The sequence below is a fragment of the Canis lupus genome, chromosome 5 (genome assembly GCF_011100685.1).
Source record: "Canis lupus familiaris isolate Mischka breed German Shepherd chromosome 5, alternate assembly UU_Cfam_GSD_1.0, whole genome shotgun sequence".
Classification (NCBI taxonomy): Eukaryota; Metazoa; Chordata; class Mammalia; order Carnivora; family Canidae; genus Canis; species Canis lupus.
In genome coordinates, this window is record NC_049226.1 from 28,987,710 (window position 1) to 29,009,955 (window position 22,246).

At 41.1% G+C, this 22,246-nt stretch overlaps 1 protein-coding gene across 1 annotated transcript; it reads left to right on the forward strand.

Annotated features, from left to right (window-relative positions):
* Positions 1 to 6,345: 6,345 nt before the first annotated feature.
* Positions 6,346 to 17,720, forward strand: MMP13 (matrix metallopeptidase 13). Its single transcript, XM_038536351.1, has 10 exons — positions 6,346 to 6,513; positions 6,603 to 6,844; positions 7,528 to 7,676; positions 7,839 to 7,964; positions 9,874 to 10,035; positions 11,578 to 11,695; positions 12,688 to 12,821; positions 13,787 to 13,946; positions 15,889 to 15,992; positions 16,864 to 17,720. Exons 1-10 carry the CDS (start codon positions 6,397 to 6,399, stop codon positions 16,962 to 16,964), a joined length of 1,413 nt encoding a protein of 470 aa, XP_038392279.1. The 5' UTR covers positions 6,346 to 6,396; the 3' UTR covers positions 16,965 to 17,720.
* Positions 17,721 to 22,246: the final 4,526 nt, after the last annotated feature.

The window sequence follows — 22,246 nt, forward strand, 5'->3', positions numbered from 1 at the left end:
TTCCAATTTGCTGAAGGTGGTCTGTCTTCCCATTCTCAAGATTTGTTTGCCTTGCCAATCCCCCAAAGCAGCAACCCCAATCTGTGTGAAGCTCCAGTGCATGTTCCCAGCTTTAGCCCTCTCGTAGATGTTCACGATGTTCATGACGTGCTAAAGCTCTGAGGAGTCCTCTAGGAAAAAAACTGGCTCATGATTGTGTCACCGAGTGTCTCCTAACCTTGCTTGACCATAGAAATGCCCCTCTCCCCTTCCTCCTATTGTTAATATTAGTGTAGCAGACACCTAAGTCAGAGTTTGGGCCCAAGGCCTTCCTGAGACCTACACAGTGGAAGGGTCTGGGAAAAGCCTTGGCTCGGCTTAGCCCTTACCCCATGGACACTGTTGCTGCAATGGCCCCCATGCCTACAGGGTGCTGAGCCCTGGGACTTTGCTGGGCACTGTGCAGACTACTCACCGGGAACTGAGTTGCTATCTCAAGTGCTTACTGTGTGCCAGGCACTGCTACAGGGCTCTTCCATCATCATGTCGTGTGCTCATCATATGGCCTGAAAGACAGGTACTGGGACGATCCCATTTGTCTAGTTAAGATTCAATAACTTGTCATCTCACTCTGCTCCAGCCACACTGGCCTTCTTGCTGCTTTCTCCAAATGCGCCACACAGATGCTTACCTCAGGGCCTTTGCCCTTGCTCCTCTTCCTGCTTGATGACTCCCACCTTCATTTCCCTTGGATCCCTACTCAAGAGTCACTTTCTCCATGAGCGCTTCCCTGCCACTCCAAATAAACTGCAACATACCTCCTTGACCCCTCTTTCCTGCTCTATTTTTCTCTCTCATTATCTAATTATCTCTCTAATTCTCTCTCTCACCCTACTAGATTGTCAGCTGCTCAAGGACCCGGGTTCTGCTGTGTTTTGTTCACTGCTCTACTAGTGAGATCAAACTGCATATGTGAGGGAGCTCATAAGCGGCGGGGCTGGGGTTTCGGCTGTGGTAACTGATGCCAGGGCCTGTGCTCTCACTCTCTGAATGGTCTCCATAGGCTCAGGCAAAAGTGGAATCCCTGGACAAAGAAGAGAAACAAACCCCACCCGGAGGCCGTAGCCCGAATCGGTTTCTTTGCTGTGTACATGTAGGCTTATAATATTCCTCATTTTACACATGTTTGCTTCGTCATAGTTTTTGTGCCAAGAATAAGGCCTTTCTTTGCCTCGTCATTGACGGGAAAAAAGCTGGGGGCTCTCACATAGTGTTGATGGATGAATTCCCAGGAGACCCTCGAGGCCTGGATGCTGCCTGTGGTCTGTACCTGGGAACAGCTGCCTTCTTCCCTGCAGGTGGAGGTGGAAATCCGCCCTTAGCTGGACTGACCAGGGAGTCCGTTGGCAGTTCGTGGTTGCAGCGAATTCCTGTCTACAATTTTCTGAAATTATCTAACTGGAGCTTATAGAAAAATTTTAAAAGTTAACCTCTTTAACACTTAGTATTATTAAGATATATTTTGTGCAGTTTTGAGTTCATTCTCAGTTTTATGACAGATTTAGTGAAGAAGAGCAAACTATGGAACATGGTACCTCAAATTCGTTCAACATGGCTTTCCTGGAATTGAAAATAAAGCAGATGCAACATACTAGCAACATGGCCTGTTTTTCTATTCCAGAGAGTACATTTTATAAAACCTTTAAGATTGACTATCGTCTAAATAAGTCAACTTTCAGAATATATACGTTGAGAGGGCACCTGGGCAGCTCAGTCTGTTGAGTGTCCAACTCTTGGTTTCAGCTCAGGTCATGATCTCAGGGTGGTAAGGTTGAGCCCTGCATCGGGCTCTGTGCTTGGCAGGGAGTCTGCTTGGGATTCTCTCTCTTTCCATCTCCCTCTGCACCACCTCATCCCTGTGTGTGCACTCCTGCATGGGTACACTCACTCTCTAGCTTTAATAAATAAATAAATAAATAAATAAATAAATAAATAAACAAACAAACAAATAAATAATTTTTTTAAAAAGAGAATGTATGTGTGGATTATCTGAAAAATTTTGGGGGCAGCCCTGGTGGCGCAGCGGTTTAGTGCTGCCTGCAGCCGGGTGTGATCCTGGAGACCCGGGATCGAGTCCCACGTCAGGCTTCCTGATGGAGCCTGCTTCTTCCTCTGCCTGTGTCTCTGCCCCTCTCTCCCTCTGTCTCTATGAATAAATAAAATCTTAAAATAAACAAATAAATAAAATTTTGGGGGGTATTATGATAATTCTTTCCTTCTAGGTTTCTCATCTTCCAGTCATTATGCAAGAAGTTTATTACTTTTTGTATATTAGTTTGTAAATCAGAATTTTTTTTTAAGAAACAGACTCCTTTTTTTTTTTTTTAAGATTTATTTATTTATTCATGAGAGACACACAGAGAAAGGCAGAGACGTAGGCAGAGAGAGAAGCAGGCTCCATGCAGGGAGCCTGACGTGGGACTCAATCCCGGGTCTCCAGGATCACACCCTGGGCTGAAGGCGGTGCTAAACCACTGAGCCACCGGGGTTGCGCTAAATCAGAAAATTTATTAAGAATATATAATAACTTTTACTTTAGTGAATGAGGGTAACAAGGTGAGGCCAGGCTGCTTTAAAAATAGACTCTTTGTTTCATTTGTTTAAATATTAGGGAACTTTAAATATATTGCAATTGCTTGTTAAAATTACAAAGGTCCCATTTCTCTAGTTTGTTTTCATTTCCACTATTCACTGCCAACCATCCCAGATTTTTCCCTTTTCAAAGACATTTGGACAGGGATGGGCTAGAATTGGCGTTCTATGCCTGCTTGTTTTCTTTCTCAGTTCTGGTTAAATCTGGCAGAGGTGGACATCCAGTAACACTCTTTTTAACAAAGCACAATAAAATTACAGTTCATTAGAAAGTGAGCCCAGGAGGAGCCTGGGTGGCTCAGTTGGTAAAGCGTCCAAATCTTGGTTTTAGCTGAAGTCGTGATCTCAGGGTCGTGGGATTGAGCCCCGTGTTGGGCTCCGTGCTCCGAGTGGAACCCACTTGAGTTTCCCTCTCCCTCTGCCCCTCCCCTCACTCTTGCTCAATTCTCTCTAAAATAAAAAAATAAAATCTTTTTTTTTTTTTTTAAGCAAGCCCAGAAAATTAAGTCTTGACTTTCAGATACCATACTTAGGTAAGAATTAAAAAGAATTTCCTTTTTTCTTGCAGATTCTATTTCTTTCTTTAGGGATCCGCACAAGATGAACATAGCCATGTGTGTAAAGCATGAAATTCAGGCGTGAAAGCAAGTGCTCTCCTAAACCGCTGGCCTGCTGCCTGGCCAGCTTCTGATGTGAGTCCCTGTGCGCCCTGCACCTGACCTGGGGTCATGCCATGGCTGTGCACAAGTGAGTCAGTGGGGCACTCTTGCCCTTTATTCTAGCATGTCGGTGTGATCGAGAACTTCTATTCTAGGGTAGTGCTTCTCTTTAAGGGCATGGAACCCCTTCCTTGGGGCTCTGGGGGAAACCAGACAGAAGAACAAAGGGACCATCAGAGGATGTTTACAAAAATCATTACTTCTGCACTTGCACTGTCAGATCACCTAGCTTTTAGAAAAATCAAGATACTAAGTGTTTGTTATGGTCAACGTTCATTTACAACACTCTAAACCAAAGCCAAAATTCTTACCTGAAAGTTTCTTTGACTTACTTAATTTTCATAATTGTAATCCAACTCCCATGGCCTTTGTTCCTATTTTTCCTGGTCTGGAACCCCCCTATACTTTACTCAGGGGTTGGTCATGGACAATCCTGATTCTCTCCTGGGTGATGTTTTGGACTGAGAAACAGAAGATGACGTATATTCTAAAAAGCCCGGGTTGCTTATGTGTGAATCAGCAGGAGATACCACTGCTAAGTTTGCCCAGTTTTGTTTGCTCATTCTACAGGTTTTCATTTCTGCCCAGTGAGCTGGGAGGCTTGTTGGGACAGTCTGTAAAGACCCGCACGGCCTCATTGTGTGAGAGGTGTCGCTCGAAACCACAAACCATTTCAGCAGTGGCAGCCACAAAACCTGGCTTTCCTCCTAATAATTAACAGCCCAAGAGAAGGGCTTGTGTTGACAAGTGATTTGCCATCACATTTCCATGTGATGACACATCCTGATCGCCAGCTAAGCTTGCTACTCCATGAGCAGTTGCTACAGACAAGCAGTCCCATTATTTTCTGAAGGAATCAATTTCTATTTTAATCTTCTGAACAACTTTTATTTACCTTGCTCAGAACACTACAGAATGTGAACAGCGTGTTCTCACTGACCTGTCCGGTTTTTTATTTTTTATTTTGCACTGTGGGTGTGCTTAGGTGATATGAGAAGCTGACAAAACACTAATGCGGTTTGATAATAAGCATTATTTCACAGTGACATTTATTTCACTGCTCATTAAAAATGCGTCTTTCTGGGGAGATAATATTGTAATCATCCTACAAAAAAGGCACTATGCTTCACCCCATCTTCATAGTGATCCACATGGTGTCCCACATAGTTGATGCCTGATCAATATTCATTGACAATAACTAAAGTGGCTTTTTAAAAAATTGTAGCTTAAAGTGGTAACATGTCTACAAATACGTGAGAACCTACCAGTACAGTGAACCTATTTGATTCATCTCTCCTACTTCCAAACATTAAATAAAATGTCATTTGTTTCTGAACTTTTTCAAAATCTGATGAGACTAATCTAAAAAAAAAAACTTTAAAAATCTAAAATACTTTAGAAGATTATGAAATTATATTGGTAAAAACAAATAATTTAGAATGAACTAATTTCCTATAAGCTCAGTAGATGAATCAAACTTTTTGGTTATTATCATTTAATCTAAAATCAACTGCTGTTTGTGAAAGAGTTTTAAAACAAATTATTGTTTTGTGTTGCTGGTTGAGCCCAACTCTAATCTCGAACTCATTGGAAATATTTATTGTAAGGATCTGTTTTTGGACAAGGTGTAATAATTGTCCTCCGCCAATAGCTTACATTTCATAAGCTTGTCTGGTTCCGTCTGAGGCTCTGGCCAACTCAGGTGACAGCACGTCACTCAGATGTGGAATGCCCCCTCCCTACCCACCCTAACCTGTGCTCCACTCCTGTCCTTGTCTTCTTGTGTTCCGGACCTGAGCTGCTCTCTGATTCCTGATCACTTAAATTAACTTCATTTTCAGTCATTCAATCTGAAGATCATGACTTGTATTTTCTATCCATTTACATCTATGCTGGACCAAAGATGGCATTCTGATTTCCTGGTACTAAATGTGGGATGTTCTGTAACAGACTGGACGCCCCTCGTGGATGATTTTCCTGAGTTTTTGGAACTCAGGTACATCTACTATTCAAACTTCTTAAAAGTCAAAATTAAGAAACTTGAAGTTGGCCAAGAGCTTACCTAGACCCTAGTTTTCCTGGTACTTCCAGGGGTGTGGGAACAAAGCAGCTCCATTTTTGAGAAAATTTCTGAGAATTAATGGGGTAGAAGCCATACTGGATGGTGGTTAAAAAGATGAAGTCTTAAGTCTACTGGCTTGGAGTCAAATGCTGACAGTATCATTTATTAACTTTTGACCTTTTATTAGAGGTTAGTATTTAATTTCTCTGTGCTCAGATTATTCTTATGTCAAATGAAAACAAGCCTTCCAGTAGCACCTCCTGCTTAGGCTACTGTACAGATTTAACGAGATCATGCCTTTTAAGCCTAGTAATCCCCGGGTATGTGCTAGCCATTATATTGTATTCCATATAGGCTCCTACCCCTTCCTGAACCTGTGGGGAATCCATGGAGGATTCCATGTGTATCGAGAGTCACACCAGGGCCCTGTGGGTGTGCCCTAGTATCTGAGCCTCCAATCTCGGGCTTGCCCCAATTGTTTGGCCCTCAGGTACTCATGTCTCCTTCTGTAATTGCTCTAGGGAAAATGATGTTCAGAAGTCACCAGGTTCTAGATATTCTAGAAGCAGGACTAAGTATCTCTTTAAGGAAGTGAGAGCATCATCTTGATACTCTTGTCTGAAAAGAGTAAAAGTAGCTGCTTTTCTACAGAGGGAAAAATATTTTTGCCCAGTGAAGTGAAATATTACTACTCTCTGCTTCTTCCCACAGTATCCATAAATATGCTGAGGCTGTTTATTTTGCCAGATGGTTTTTGAGACCCCGCTGAAATGAGAGATGCCCTCATTTTATATTTCCCTCAAATTCTACCACAAACCACACTTTCTTGGGAGGAAAAAAAAAAAAGTCGCCATGTAAGCATGTTTACCTTCAATAGACTAGGAAGCGGGAACTTGTCCATAAAGGATGAGTCACCACTGCAGGTCTATAAAAGTAAAGGTGCTTGTCTGGGAGAGACAGCAGGCTCCAGGCACAACCACCAAGATGCTCCCAGGCATCCTGGCTGCCTTCCTCTGCTTGAGCTGGACTCAGTGCTGGTCCCTGCCCCTTCCCAGCGATGGTGATGATGATCTGTCTGAGGAAGACTTCCAGCTTGCAGAGGTAGAGTATCTTGCTAATCCCAATGGGGTGTTACATCTCACCAATGCCTTTTTTCTTTTAAAAGTAGGCCATTCTGGTCTCTTTTTCAGCGCTACCTGAAATCCTACTACTATCCCCTGAATCCTGCTGGAATCCTGAAGAAGTCTGCAGCAGGCTCAGTGGCTGACAGGCTTCGAGAAATGCAGTCCTTCTTCGGCTTAGAGGTCACTGGCAAACTTGATGATAATACCTTGGACATCATGAAGAAACCAAGATGTGGGGTCCCTGATGTGGGCGAGTACAATGTTTTCCCCCGAACTCTCAAGTGGTCCAAAACGAACCTAACCTACAGGTAGATCAGAGGCTATCTTTCTTTAATATTTCTTAGTTTTGAAAATAGTATTAAGTGCCTGATTTTCAACACAAGCTATAGATGACAGAACATGTTTGGTCCCATTTTTTAAAGGTAGACTTTAAATATTAAACTAGAAATTAAATAATTCAAGTAATAATTTTAATACTATTGGTGAGAATGCCTCATGACAGCTATTATTGTTACGTTAACCCAGCATTATTTTTTACTGGAAGTCTCAAGTATTTTTTTTAGAAAAGAAATAAAATAAAAAACAAAAGTAGGTATAATAAAATTTGCAAATGTACTACATGAGGCATACTTATTAGGAGTGCTTAAAAATGTAGAGTCCTGCTCTTTCTAGGAACTTGACAAAGCTGTTTCATTTAGGTCATAGTGATACAATTCCAAACTTGTATGTAAGTTTCATTAAATATCTGAATATTTTAAATGCAAGATTCTAAGTGATCAGATATTTGGAGATACTCAAATGTCTGATTGAACTCATTTTGTTATCTTTGTATGACATCATAATTAATAAGTACTTTGAAACAATGGACAGCCAGTAGAACTTTTAGAGGAGCCATTGAATTTTTGAGTTGAAAAGCAGTATTCCAAGAAAATATATTCTCAAATAGCTTTCTCCTTCCAAAAATGTAATTGAAATTTTCTCTGTTGAATAGGATTGTGAACTATACCCCTGATCTGACTCATTCTGAAGTTGAAAAGGCATTCAAAAAAGCTTTCAAAGTTTGGTCAGATGTGACACCTCTGAATTTTACCAGACTTCATGACGGCACTGCAGATATCATGATCTCTTTTGGAACTAAAGGTAATGATGCAGACTCATTTTTTTTTACATTCCGCTCCCTAATTTTCTCCATTCTTTTATACCTTCTTTCAGTCATTTATTACTTTTTACAGGATTCACCAAGCATTTGTGCCAGACACTAATGGATATAATTAGATTCTTAACTCTTGCTTTTGTGTGTAGAGCATGGGGACTTCTATCCATTTGATGGACCTTCTGGTCTTCTGGCTCATGCTTTTCCTCCTGGGCCAAATTATGGAGGAGATGCCCATTTTGATGATGATGAAACTTGGACAAGTAGTTCCAAAGGTAATGTTTCTTATAAAGGTATGTTTCATAATTTCTAGATTAGGTTAGATAGTGATCCCATGGATAAGAAGTTAAGAAGCATACTGTAAATTTTATTTGCCAACTGATTGTATTTTTCAAAAAAATTAAAAGTTGATCTTATACTCATTAGTCTCTACAAGTGACTTTTCTACAAACTTATGTGAAACATTAAAAGTGAGCAGTTTCATTTAGTGGCTTGAGGGATACTAACTAACTTGAATTAGGACCAACATGTTCTTCTGTCAATCAAGGGGTTGTTACTGTGGATTACACTTTGATGTGTTGAGGAGGTATAGTTTATTACACATACACATCTAAAAACTATTAGGGCTGAATAGGCAGATCATAGATGAGTTGAAATAGGTTTTGTTTCCTCGACAGAAATATTAACGGCACAAGTGCAATCAGTTTTCTGTTCTCTGTTATATGAGTTCCTTGTTTCAGATGTGTCTATGTCACTGATTTTTAAATATCATTCCGACAAAGCTAGATGGTGTCTTACTCCAAATAGCATGAGACAGACCAGATTATATTTGCAAAAGCAAAATGAAACTCAGTTTTGAATGAATTCAGTCAGTATTTGAATCCTCAAAGCTCAAAAGAATTGGGAATATTAATTTAGGAAGAAAAGCCAGATTGTTCTAACCAGGATGTAACTCTGGAGCTTTACTGACCCTTGGTTGTGACAGTTAGAGGTAGTCTTCATAGATAGCTAATTTTTGTTCTTCATTTAAACAGAAGAATTGTTTTTCTGGGCTTGGCTGACCAATGCCTTGGTTCCAATGCCCTCGATGTGTCTTTGGAAGAAAAGGTGAGAGATTATATATTTATGTTCTGAATATTACACAGGTAAGAATGATTTTAGGAAGAAAGAATAACATCAGTATTGTTAAGATAGAGCCATAGTAAACCTCAGTTTTAGGCTCCTGCATAAATTCTGGATTTGAGATATTTAATTGAAATGAATGAATATATTCACAAACAAACCATGATTGATTTTTCAGTGGAAGGCCAAGAATGGAATCTTTCACTAGTCATTTCAATGAAGACTTGCTTGTCACTTAGATTATGTGAGCTCTGATTTCTCTTATGGTCTCCATCATTCACTAAGTTAGTTATGCATTTTCTCCAGGTGTGGGCTGTGATAGCAAGTGGTGTCTAAGGTCAAAGTGAAACCACTGAATCCAGCTTCCATGTGTTTTCTTTTTTAAAGCTTTTATCTTTTTCTCCTTCAACTTGAAATAGCAGTATTAGGAGGCTTAGAAATGTGTAGAAAGAATGACTAGAGGAAATAATGTAAATACAGCAACACAGTAGTCTTCTAAAATGGAGGAAAGTTGGCTAATCATTTCCAGAGTTTCTATTTTTTTAAATTTTAGAGTCTAGAATATTCTGAAAAGGATCATTTGGTTGGGATTTGTTCCCAAGTAGATTCCCAGAGACCCTATTTAGTACATGCTCCATACCTGGTCATCATCCCTTTGCATGATGCCTCTTGTTCAGATGATGTTCTAGAAACACCCCTGGTAGGACCACCCTGTATGGCTTCCCAGGAGTCCTCTTTTGGCCTCCACTGACCACTTCCCTCACCTGACCTGAGAAAACATCAGGATTACTAGTGTCTCCCATTAGATCCTCATTGATTTCTAATTATCTGAGAGCAACCTATTAATATTCTAATTATGTAGGCAGCTAGAATCAAAGAGAACATGAAACTATTTATCAGGATTAAATCAGTGTTTTGAATCTTCCTTCAAGCAACTGAATATTGAATATTAATTAAAAAATAGTGAAATCGCCAAGAAAGAGAGAGAGGTGAGGAAAATAGCATTCCCTCCATTAGCTGGTCACTGCCTTGCCTTCTCATCGTTGCTTTGTTCTCTTACAGGCTACAACTTGTTCCTTGTCGCTGCCCATGAGTTCGGCCACTCCTTAGGTCTTGACCACTCCAAGGACCCGGGAGCACTCATGTTTCCCATCTACACCTACACGGGCAAAAGCCACTTTATGCTTCCCGATGATGATGTGCAAGGGATCCAGTCTCTCTATGGTAACTCTTAATTTATCAGACTAGAAACAGAATAGATATATACATTTATTTTTCAAATTTATTAGTGAATTTATCATTACCATATTGCTGTTCTGGTTCTGTTATTTTTTTAAAAAGATATTCTTTATTTATTCATGAGAGACACACACAGAGAGGGAGAGAGGGAGAGGCAGAGACATTGGCAGAAAGAGAAGCAGGCCCCAAGCAGGCAGTCTGATGTGGGACTGAATCCTGGGACTCCAAGGATCACGCCCTGGGCTGAAGGCAGACGCTGCCCAGGTGTCCCTCTGGTTCTGTTATTAAAACCTGAGAAGACATGCCCATTTTTTCTTTCTGAATCAGACTACCTGCTCAAGTAGAAAATATTCTATTCTCCAAAAATTTTGCAGATTCATATTTGTATTTTATACCTTGTAAGATATGTTTGATTCCCTCAAAACACCTCTGACATAAGGAAGGAAGATATTTTCTTCCCCATTTGACCAATGAAGAAACCACACCATGTAGATCTTACCTAGTATAGCTCTAGTCCCATGGTTGAGAGTGAAGGTGTGGTCTTCATCAGCTTTTATAAATTCTGGATATTCCTTCAACTACATCAGTTTGCCACAGTAGAAACTGTTTAAGTGGCCTGTAGTAACTTTTACTCAATATCTACAATGACCATTTTAAGAATCTCTTCTGTTTTTTTCTTCCAAATTTTCAATAATATTTACCAAATAATTAGACCTCACCCCAAACCAGCAAAATTGCCTGCCACTAATATAGTTAAAGTCATCAGTGCAAACACTTCTAGAGCACCGAGCTCAGAAACCTTACTCATGCCCCTGGGCCCATCACATTTCCCTCTGGACTGAAATCTACTATAGCAGCAAGTGTAGATTTGGGCAAATGTTTTGTGTTTCTTGTTATTTCTACAGTATTGTGACCAAGGGACTTGATGATAGAACTAATATGAACTAGGTGGAGAAAAGGTAGCTCAGAATTTTTTACTCATGTGAGCCAGTGGAAAGCTACAAACTCGTGGCAAGGCACGTCAAGGTTGCTAAGGCCTGGCTGGTTCCGATAGCGGTGGTACTGGGGTAAATTGGTGAGGCAAAATGGCAGACTTTTGCTATTTGGTAAAAGAGGCAAGAGATAGAGCAGAGGTGAGGACTCCCTCAGGGATGATGTGCCACCAGAAATGGCCTGAAGAGGAATGTGTCTCGCGAAAGCAACCTGCCCACAGCTTGTGCCAAGCATGGGGCAGGTTTCCTCTGAGTCTTGCTCACATTCCCACTCCCCATTTCTATCACCAGCCTCAAGAAACCCAAATCTGTAGTTGAGAAGAATCTCAAAGGGTCTTGAGGATGAACGTGGGAGGAATAGGTCCACCCCCAAGAGCTTGATAACACTAGAGGAAGGAAGTAGGATTACATGGGGTTTGGATCCTGTTGTAGAAGCTGACAATTTCCTGTCCTCCCTGGAGGGGACCCATTAGCAGGGTCGAGGCATCAGGGAGGCCAACCCCATACCCTTTTCACATTTGTTTCATGACTGCAGGCCCAGGAGATGAAGACCCCAACCCCAGACATCCCAAAACACCAGACAAATGTGATCCCTCCTTATCCCTTGATGCCATCACCAGCCTCCGAGGAGAAACAATGATCTTTAAAGACAGGTACTCTTCATATTATTTTACACAATCTGCATGTCATAGACATTTGTAAAGTTCTGTCTGCAAATTTCCAACCATGCAGTCACATTTCCAAAGGTAAAGTTAATGGTGAAAATAATAGATCTTTGGGTAGTTTGGTATTTGTTTGTGTTTTTACATGTTCCAGATGAAATAAATCACTGATGCATAAACACTTTACTTTTCACCCGGTAATCTTGGCATGATGCAGCTTCTCTTTACAACTTTGGTTGTATTCTTTGTTATAAAGATAACCAAATGAATATAAAAATCCAATTTATTTATTTAAAAACACAAGTATCGAAATCAATGACCATATCAGTAAGTTGTTACAGCATCCACATGAATTCCTTTTGGTACAGAAAGACTTTTGTTCCAGTAATATATGTGGGAATTTGAGAGAATGAGTGCTTTACAATCTAAACCTGTGGGTTAGGAAAAATGAAATATGAATTTTTCACTTCTACATTGTTCTAATGTGCTTATTTGTTCATTTGTTCACTTACTCATTCATCAATGACTTGATCCCTTATCTGTGTGCCAACAGCATCCCTACCCCCTGCTCCATTAGAACTCTGATTACACTGTATCTCAGGTGTTTTCTCCTGTATCTGTTTCCCTGGGCCATGAAATCTTGGAAGACCTACTTTTGGTAACTCCTGTTTTTTTTTACCAGAACCCAACCCAGTGCCTGGTACATTTGCAAGATATGCCAAATGGAACAAAGCATGGCCTCAACTCACAAAGGCCTAGAGGCCTTCAAAGATTCCATGAGACTTTAAACCTTACTACTTTAGGCTAGAGTTGGGATAGCAAGAGCTTGTCCCCCTGGCACTGAATAGGACGTGGGAAGGAGTGATAGGGTATGATTGCTCTAACTTACCCGTGTGGATGTGGAGACAGGTGGCTAGTAGGATGGATAGTATTTGCACTTCAAAAATATGACTGCAAACTCTGTATTTTTACTTGTGTGTTAGATTCTTCTGGCGATTGCATCCTCAGCAGGTGGATGCGGAGCTGTTTTTAACAAAATCCTTTTGGCCGGAACTTCCCAACCGTATCGATGCTGCATATGAGCACCCCTCCCGCGACCTTATCTTCATCTTCAGAGGTGAGCCTTTCCCTAGCGAGGCCTCCCTCATGTCCAGGGCAGGCAGGGGTGAACTTGATGCTGCCAGAGTCTTAGCAAAGTGACCACTTCTGAAAAATACCTCAATTAAGAACCAAGCATAACAAAATAGAAAGCAGAACATACCTGGAAACTTTCCACAAAATGTCTCTGAATTTGACAAGTAAAAAGTCTGCATTATTACTTGTCATTACAAAGCTACTATTTTTTTTTCATTAGCAATTATGTCAGTTTTTTCTTATTTCCTCTTAAAAATCATTTGCTGAGCAAACATTATGACAATGTACCTTTTGAAAAAGTTGAAAAAATAGTATCCATAATTCTCCCCCTTGTGAAACATCAATTTATTTCATTTCCTCACTTTTTTTGTTAGTCCTTCACTATATGTAATATGTATTTTAAAATATTTATATTCATGTTGTGTATACATTTTCATATTTTACTTGTTCCTTTGACATAAAATTATGGACAGTTCTCCAAACTGCTACTCCATCTTCATGATCCTAATTCATGATGACTACATAGCATTCTACTGGCATTATTTCTGGTGTTTGACTATTATAATTAATGCTATCATAAAGTCACTTTCTATCTGGAATAAAATTTGAGTTTTCAGTCTAATTTACTGTTACACCTATACTGCTTATTCATGAAGAAATTTTAGTATACTTTTCACTCAGCTCCAGATTAACATTAGGAGGTAATAAGTTGACTAAGTATGATATTTGGTTTGTAATTATACTCATAATTAGGATATCAGCATCTTAAATCTTAACTTTTGTTTGAACAATGCTCATATTTCTATGCTTCATAAACATGTTGACTGCAAACACTAATTTATTTCTAAATGTATAAAATGAGTCTTTCTTTGTTAAAGTAAGTATCTACACAATGTGAGTCCTGATATATTCCCTTGGATAATAAAACCATTCTTTTACTTATTCTAGGCAGAAAATATTGGGCTCTTAATGGTTATGACATTCTGGAAGGTTATCCCCAAAAAATATCTGAACTGGGATTTCCAAAAGAGGTTAAGAAGATAAGTGCAGCTGTTCACTTTGAGGACACGGGGAAGACGCTCTTCTTCTCGGGAAACCAGGTCTGGAGGTATGGCCGCTGTCTTTCCCGGCATATCACCTGTGTCACGTAGGCCGAGCAAGTCCCATGTGACTCTCACTGGTTTAAGTCTCTAATGTGTTACGTACAATGGCAAACCAGTCATGGATGTCTGTTCCGTGCAGCCCCTGGAGGCAAGTTCTCAGACAGGTGCTTGAACAGGCAAGAACACACATCCAGCGCTCCCTTCTTCAGAGCCAGTCTTCTTTTCTGGCTATTTGTTGTACGTCAGCCCTGCTAACCCATTGCTTTGACCTTGACATCTTCCTTCTCACCGGTCCTGCTCTTGAGTCCTCTTTCTTGTCATCCCTCCTAATTTACACGTGGCCCCACCTTCTGTGGCCGGAGAGGACAACAAAGTAGGTGCAGGAAAAGACAGAGAGAGAAAGAAAGAGAGAGAGACAGAGAGAGGGAGAGATAGAGAGAGAGAGAAGGCCACCACTTCCAGTGTCTGCTCATCCCCCAGAGAGGTTGCCGGAAGCTGCTGGGCCACAGCCCCCTTTTGAAGGACAGGTGAAGCTGGAATATTAGGAAAATATGTAGTTGTGAGGGCAGCTCTGACACCAGAGCCCAGAGCCATATGAGAATATCTCATACGAATCTCATACTCGAAATGTTTACAATAGAAACTCCATCTGTGCACGTGTGCACACACCCATACACACATTCCTTTATAGTCATCTTTGCCATTTGACTTCCTTATTTCTGACAATGACATTCACTACCGCCTGAATACTACAACCAAGTTCTCCTGCTGCTCCAGTCCCCATGCCCTATACAGGTGCATGGTTCGGTGAGGGTGTATGACTTCCTAGATCCCAAATACACTGTACCTTTATCCCCTCATGTGACTGGAAGGTCTTTCCCAGCATCTCCCCCTCTTGAAATTCTACTTCCTGTTCAGAGTACCTGGAAAGACCATTGAACCTCCAAGTCTTTTGGATCACCCCATTCCCAGCCATGTCTCTTCTTACAGGCTCTCATGATACTTTACATCTCCTGGTCATGTCGCTTGGCTTCCATTGCTTACTGTTGCCACGTATACATGTCTTACCTTTCTCCACAGTTCAGTGGTTCTTGCCTTTTACCTTTTGGAACATATCTCAAGGGTCAGAAACTCTCATCAGTAATAGTAGTACATGATGGGAGGCTGTTCTAGGCTAATTTCAGGATGTGTTTGGTTGGCTAGGGTGTGCCTGTGTGCAGGGGGGTGGACTATAGAACTGAAGCTATGGGAGGAGAGAGCCAAGAAAGCCATGCTCCCCTTCCCAGCTTCAGAACCACCCTATGCCCTGATAACTTTTTAGTCCAGAAATTATACGTCAAATATTCTTGCATCCATTTCTGCACTTAGCAAGTTGTCTCACCTGTGGTGAGAGATCAGTATTTAGTTGTTCAATGAACAAACATGTATTGATTTGGGTCTAAGAACACTTCCTAATAATACACTTTTATAGCAGATATGCAATTTGTGAAATGGAAGTGAGCTTGTAACTCTCTCTACAGAGATAACGTTTAGGCAAATCAATAAATGCTTAGCAAGCACCCACTGTGCACTCAGTGTCATAATTCCTAATTTGAAAAAGTTACCAGATATTTTAAACGGACTTAACATTTTACAACTCTTGTCAATTTTGAAAGGTGTAGGGATCCCTGGGTGGCGCAGTGGTTTGGCGCCTGCCTTTGGCCCAGGGCGTGATCCTGGAGACCCGGGATCGAATCCCACATCAGGCTCGCGGTGCATGGAGCCTGCTTCTCCCTCTGCCTATGTCTCTGCCTCTCTCTCTCTCTCTGTGACTATCATAAATAAATAAAAATTAAAAAAAAATTTTTTAAAAAAATTTTGAAAGGTGTCATGATCACACTGTATCATTTCTAAGATAATTTCTAAGAAATACAGCCTACTTAAGAGTTTCTTTTTCTTACTACATAGCTATGATGATACTAACCAGATCATGGATAAAGACTACCCCAGGCTGATAGAAGAGGACTTCCCAGGGATTGGTGATAAAGTGGATGCCGTCTATGAGAAAAACGGTAACAAGTTCCATCACATTAACCTCAATGGGGGGTTTCTGTAGCCCCTCAAAATCATTTCCCTTATAAAGCACTTTTACACAGGACTTAGAGGTACTAATAAATATATGGCAGTTAAGAAATTAGTTACATAGGCAGCAAACAAAATATAATACACTTAGAATAAATGATGATGTTGCTCAAATGATTGCTAATTCTACAAATAAGAGATGCCAAACTTTAAACACTATCCTAATTATTTTTTAAGGTTTTAATTATTTATTTATTTTAGAAAGGGAGAGTGGGGGGTGGCAGAGGGAGAGACAGAACCTCAGGTAGACTCCCTGCAGAGCACAGAAAGAAGCAGGTCTTAGGACTCCATCTCATGACCCTGAGATCATGACCTGAGCTGAAATCAAGAGTCAGATGCCCAACTGACTGAGCCAGTCGGGTGCCCCAACATGGTCTTGAATTACGCTTAATGATGTCAAGAGGCAAAGATTATTGCCATAACTTAAATCAGAGGTAGAGTGGGGAGTCATTTATATAGAAAGACAGATGAGTACTGTAACTATATAGTCATTTTTGCTTTAATAATGAAAAGGGACATTTTTCCAAACTTAAATAACTAATATCAACATGTGGCATCAAAACTAGGACTCGTGGTAAGATGACAACTATTTCAAGGTGACGATTCAGGAGACCTAGGAAACTCGTACTGCCCCCCCCCCCAACTATAAGCAATATGTTAAGACATGAGTAGGGTTTTAGACACAAATGTTGGCACATTAAAAAACCATGGGATCTCACAGGTTGTACTTTTCATGTGAGCTGGAGTAAACTCTTAGTGTTTTCAGACTCTGAAACTTTCTTTTTGGTCTTTTCCTTGCAGGTTATATCTATTTTTTCAATGGGCCCATCCAGTTTGAGTATAACATCTGGAGTAAGCGGATTGTCCGTGTCATGCCAGCAAACTCCCTGTTGTGGTGTTAAGTGTCTTCTAAATACTGTTATTTAAACCCTGGAGAGCACGGCGATGATACTTCCAGTGATACCAGGTGTTGGGGGCGGGGACATTGGGGCAAAGCTTAGTTCTGTGAACAAGCTTCAGTAACTTATCTTTGAATAGGCGGTGTCCGTACAGCTGTATGTGGCTGGAACCACAGGAAGTTATAAAGTTCTGGAATTCAGTATCTCTAAGGATCACCTAACTCTTGCGTGACACACAGGAGCAGCAGTTGACAGTGTTTCCCATAACACAAACAGGACATCTGGTGTGTCAAAGAGAGTTAGCATAATGTTTAAATATATTTATAAGGAGTCTTTTAAAAGGCATAGAACTAAGTCACAGTTATGTAATTAATGAATCATCTTTATTAAAAAGTATAAAATAGTATGAAAATGGAATTTACGGGAAGCACATGGTACCATGAACAGGCAAAAGCCAAAGGGAAATATCTGTACTAAAGGTATTGTGGTTTTGCACTGAGGCTACTTGAATGTCCACACCCCACTTCCTACAGACACTGGATCTAAGTCACTCCACATGAGAGACAGAGCCCAGTGCCGAGGACAGCAGATGTGACCCGTGGGTTCATTTTAGTTCTCACTGTTGACAATTCCAGCGCTGCTCACAAAGAAGAATTTTTTTCACATGCTCTAGAAGATGCAGAGATCCTGTCTCTTTTTGTATTCAAACATTGCAGGTCTTCCAAAAATATCAAAGAATTAAAATATCTATGACAACAATCTAAGGCCACAGCATCATTCTTTCATAAATCACCTGGTTCTCTGAGACAAAAGGTCCTACTCTAGCCTTGTCTCACCTAGAGAATTGCTTTCATTGTTCATTTCACTGTGGGTAGACAGGCTCTTTTCTGAAAATATAGACTATATCTTATAAATTGGAAGTATGCTAACACGGAGACCTCCAAAATAAAGAAAATATCCCGCTAGACTGCAGGCCTCTCAAGGATGTGGAGATGTGCTCCTTCCTCCCCTTGCTCTGGTCCCAGCCCTGGCATGGCCTACCCTTAACCTGCTCAGGGGCTCACAGAGCGTTAGAGCTGCCATGAGCTATCTTGGTCATACTGGGACATCTCATTCACAGAAATTCAGGCAAAGAAAATAAAGTGTGTTATATTTGCAAGATGTGTTAGGAAGCATCTGTACTGTTTAAAATAAAAAAGAAATTTTCAACAGACATAATTATGTAGAATGTTTTGTCTTCTGGTATAAGTTTAGGCTTTCCCCACACAAAGAGTGTCCATTTAAGTTATTCCTTTTTCTTGCCCATATTTTTCGATGAATGTGGTTCACTCACTGTTTTGTTTGTTTGTAGAATGACTAAATTCGGGATTTAGAAGTAACTGCCCAGGCCATGTGAGCAGGAGCCCTGGTGGGGTTTTTCGGCCTCATGTGACAGGCCAGCTTCCCCTGGTGGGGTCCACAGCCCCTTACACTCTCCCCTGCTGGGACCTGGAGCTCCTCACACTCTCCCCTGCTGGGAGCACTATTTGGATACAAAATGGGAAGAGTGCTAGCTCGGGAGCAAGGAAGATTGAGTTCTGCTGTGTACCTTGTGGCTCTTGGAGCCTGCCTTTTTTTTTTTTTTTAAGATTTTATTTATTTATTCATGAGAGACACACACACAGAGAGAGGCAGAGACACAGGCAGAGGGAGAAGCAGGCTCCATGCAGGGAACCCGAAGTGGGACTCGATCCTGGGACTCCAGGATCATGCCCCGAGCCGAAGGCAGCCACTAAACCACTGAGCCACCCAGGGATCCAGGGGCCTGCCTTTCTTAAGGTTTAATGTGAGACTATCGCAATTTGGGGAAGCTGGGGAAATATAGGGAGGCAGAGCACTCACAAGGAAGGCAGACACTCCCCAGGAAACTTAGGGCCCACTGAGCTTAGGACTAGGTCCCTTCTGCTTTCCTAAACACTGCCATCCCCAGACATTTAGTCAGTGTCTGGTAAAGGTCAGGCAGCTGAGATGTCGAGATGAATTAGAAGAACTTGCTCTTTACCTTTGAAGAACTTCCATCCTACAATGGAGGCAAAATGATTAAAATTTAGCAAGTTAAGTGATTTGAGGAGAGAATGACCAGTTGCTGCAGGTGCAAGGAGGGCTGATGATTGTTTTCTCCTAGGACACCCCTCTCTGAATCAGTCTCTGCACCATTCATTTTCCATCCATCCATCCATCTGCCCATGTGTCCACCCATCCATCCATCTGCCCATCTACCCATCCGTCCATCCATCCATCCATCTATCCATCCTTCCTTGCATCCATCTATCTGCCCATCCAACCGTCCATCCAACCGTCCATCCATCCTTCCATCCATCCATCCATGCATGCAGTAAATAGTAACTGGGCACCTATGCTAAGTTAGGAACTTCAGTAGACACTGTGGATGCAATGAAGTGGAAAACCTTATTACTCTCCTGGAGCTCGTGGTCTGGTTGGGGAAATATGTATTAATCAAGTAAGTATGAAATACAACTATGATAAAAACCATAAAGAACATGGTGCTCTGTGATCCTCCATTAAGAAGGATTTTACCTACTGTGTGGATGGGGCAAGGGCACAGGAGGGTGGCTCAAGAAAGGCCTCATGGCAGAAGAGACACCCAAGCAAATATCGAGTGTGAGTATAATGGGGGCAGTGAAGGGAATCAGGGCAAGGGCTCCAGATTCAGACCTCCAGACTAAAATAGATTTGTAGAGCCCAGTAGGGAGTGACAGGAGTGTTTATAATGATTTCTGCAGAGGGCAGTTGGGTAAACTATCCAAGAAGCCCCCCGGCTCCACCCTGTTCCTCCTATCTTTCCCCATTCTTCCTATGAATCAGTGATTTTCTCTGTGATAAACAAACAAGCAAACAAAATGCTTATTGATTGTTAAAGTCTGTTGATCAAAAAAAATGGAGAGAAGTCATTCTAAGGATTGGCATGTGAATATCTATTTCTTTTTCTTTTTTTTTTGAATATCTATTTCTTGATAAATTGAGCCACTTTATGGAAACAAACTTTTTTGACACATTAATGCATTTTTAAAATATTTTATTTATTTATTTGAGAAAGAGAGTGGAGCAAGTGATGAGAGAGTGTGTGTACAAGTGGGGGAAGGGCAGAGGGAGAGGGAGAAGAAGACTCCCCACTGAACAGGGAGCCTGATGTGGGGCTCAATCTCAGGACCCTGAGATCATGACCTGAGCTGGGGGCAAATGCTTAACCCACTGAACCTCCCAGGCATCCCATGGATGCATTTTCAACATTATTCTGAAATAAGATCAAGGCCTGTGTCTTTAGGAGTGCTGTGGAGGTCCCCCTCTTGTCTTGGAGCCCTGCAGATTGCCCTGGCATGGTACAATGCCACTCACTGACCCCAGACCTAGTACCAGGCAGAGCACTGTCTGCCTGGAGACACTCAGGTCCTCTCAGCACAGGAAAGGCTGCTTTAGGACAGTTCTTCTCAGATGTGTTTCTCAGACCAGCAGCAGCAGCATCACCTGAGCATTGCTAGAAATGCACATTCTGCACCACCCCAGACATGCCACATGAGGAACCCTGCCATAAGACCCAGAAATCTGAAGGGCTTTTAGTAAACCAAGCCCTTCAGTGCCTGGTGGGAGCCCTCAAGAAGTGTTCACAGCAGGAGCTTCAGAGGAGGAGTTAAGATGCCAGAGGAGCAGGGGGTCCCCAGCTTGTCTCCTCTCTCAACATAGCCAGGCAGCTATCAAGTTACTCTGAACACCCGAGGAGTCCATTGGAATTCTGAGAGAATAAAATCTGTAAGTCTACAAGTAGGAAAGCCACTACCTTTTGGAAGGTTGGAGATCACCTGGGGTGGGAGGGTCTTAGCTGAGGATACAGGTTGGGAGGGAAGCTTGTGGAGGCCACCACAAAGTATCAGAAGTGGCACAGTGCAGAATGGGAACTTCTGGAAGTCCACTACTATGAAAAATGGGTGGGGGCGGGGGGATGCCCTAGCCCAAAGGTGGTCAAGTGGCACATTTCATCCTAAAAGAGCAGAATACACATTCTTTTCCAGTGCAGATGGGACATTCTCCAGAATAGATCCCATACTAGGTTGCAAACCAGCCCTCAATAAGTTCAGAAAGACTGAGATCATACCATGCATGTTATCAGACCACAACACTATGAAACTTGGGAGTCAACCACAAGAAAAAAATTTGGAAAGACCATGAACACATGGAGGTTAAAGAGTATCCTACTAAAGAATGAATGGGTCATCCAGGAAATTAAAGAAAAATTTAGAAAATACATGGAAACAAACAAACAAAGCATAACAATCCAAAACTTTCAGAATACAGCAAAAGTAGTCCTAAGAGGGAAGTATATTGCGATATAGGCCTACCTCAAGAAGCAAGAGAAGTCTCAAATACCTAACTTTATACCTAAAGGACCTAGAAAGGGAACAACAAATAAAGCATAAACCCAGCAGAAGAAGGGAAATAATAAAGATTAGAGCAAGAAAAAACAATAGAGAAACAAACAAACAAAAATTTGAACAGATTGAGCTGGTTCTTTAAAAGAAATAAAATTGATAAACTCCTAGCCAGACTTATAAAAAATAAAGGAGAAAGGACCCAATAGATAAAATCAGGAAGGAAAGAGGAGAGATCAGAAACACCTCTGGTGAATACAATGAGAGAATATTATGAAAAATTGTATGCTAACAAACTAGACAATCTGGAAGAAATGGACAAATTCCTAGAAACTTACAAACTACCAAAACTGAAATAGGAAGAAATAGAAAATTTGAACAGAATACCTATTCCTCTCAAACTCATATTCAAAAAATGGAAATGGAAGGAAAACTTCCAAACTCATTCTATAGGTCAGCATTACTTTGATCCCAAAACCAGTAAAAGACCCCACTAAAAAAAGAGAATTACAGACTAATATCCTTGGTGAACATAGATTTAAAAATTCTCTATAACACACTAGCAAATAAAATCCAACAGTACATTAAAATAATTTTTCACCAGGATCAAGGGGATTTATTCCTGGGCTGCACACATGCTTCAATATTCACAAATCTATCAGTGTGATACACCATATTAATAAAAGAAAGAATAAGAATCATATGATCTTCCCAATAGATGCAGAAAAAGCATTTGACAAAATATAGCATCCTTTCCTGATAAAAATCCTCAGCAAAGTAGGGAAGATGGAACACACCTCAACATCATAAAAGCCATCTACAAAAGACTCATAGCTAATATCATCTTAAATGGGGAAAAAC

What these genes read in the sequence shown, in the direction of transcription:
- MMP13 (XM_038536351.1), top strand. Translation starts at nt 6,397, where the DNA reads ATGCTCCCAGGCATCCTGGCTGCCTTCCTCTGCTTGAGCTGGACTCAG. An exon ending in GATCTCTTTTGGAACTAAAG is followed by an intron (nt 7,677 to 7,838) that starts GTAATGATGCAG and finishes TTTTGTGTGTAG; the next exon opens with AGCATGGGGACTTCTATCCA. An exon ending in AGGGATCCAGTCTCTCTATG is followed by an intron (nt 10,036 to 11,577) that starts GTAACTCTTAAT and finishes TCATGACTGCAG; the next exon opens with GCCCAGGAGATGAAGACCCC.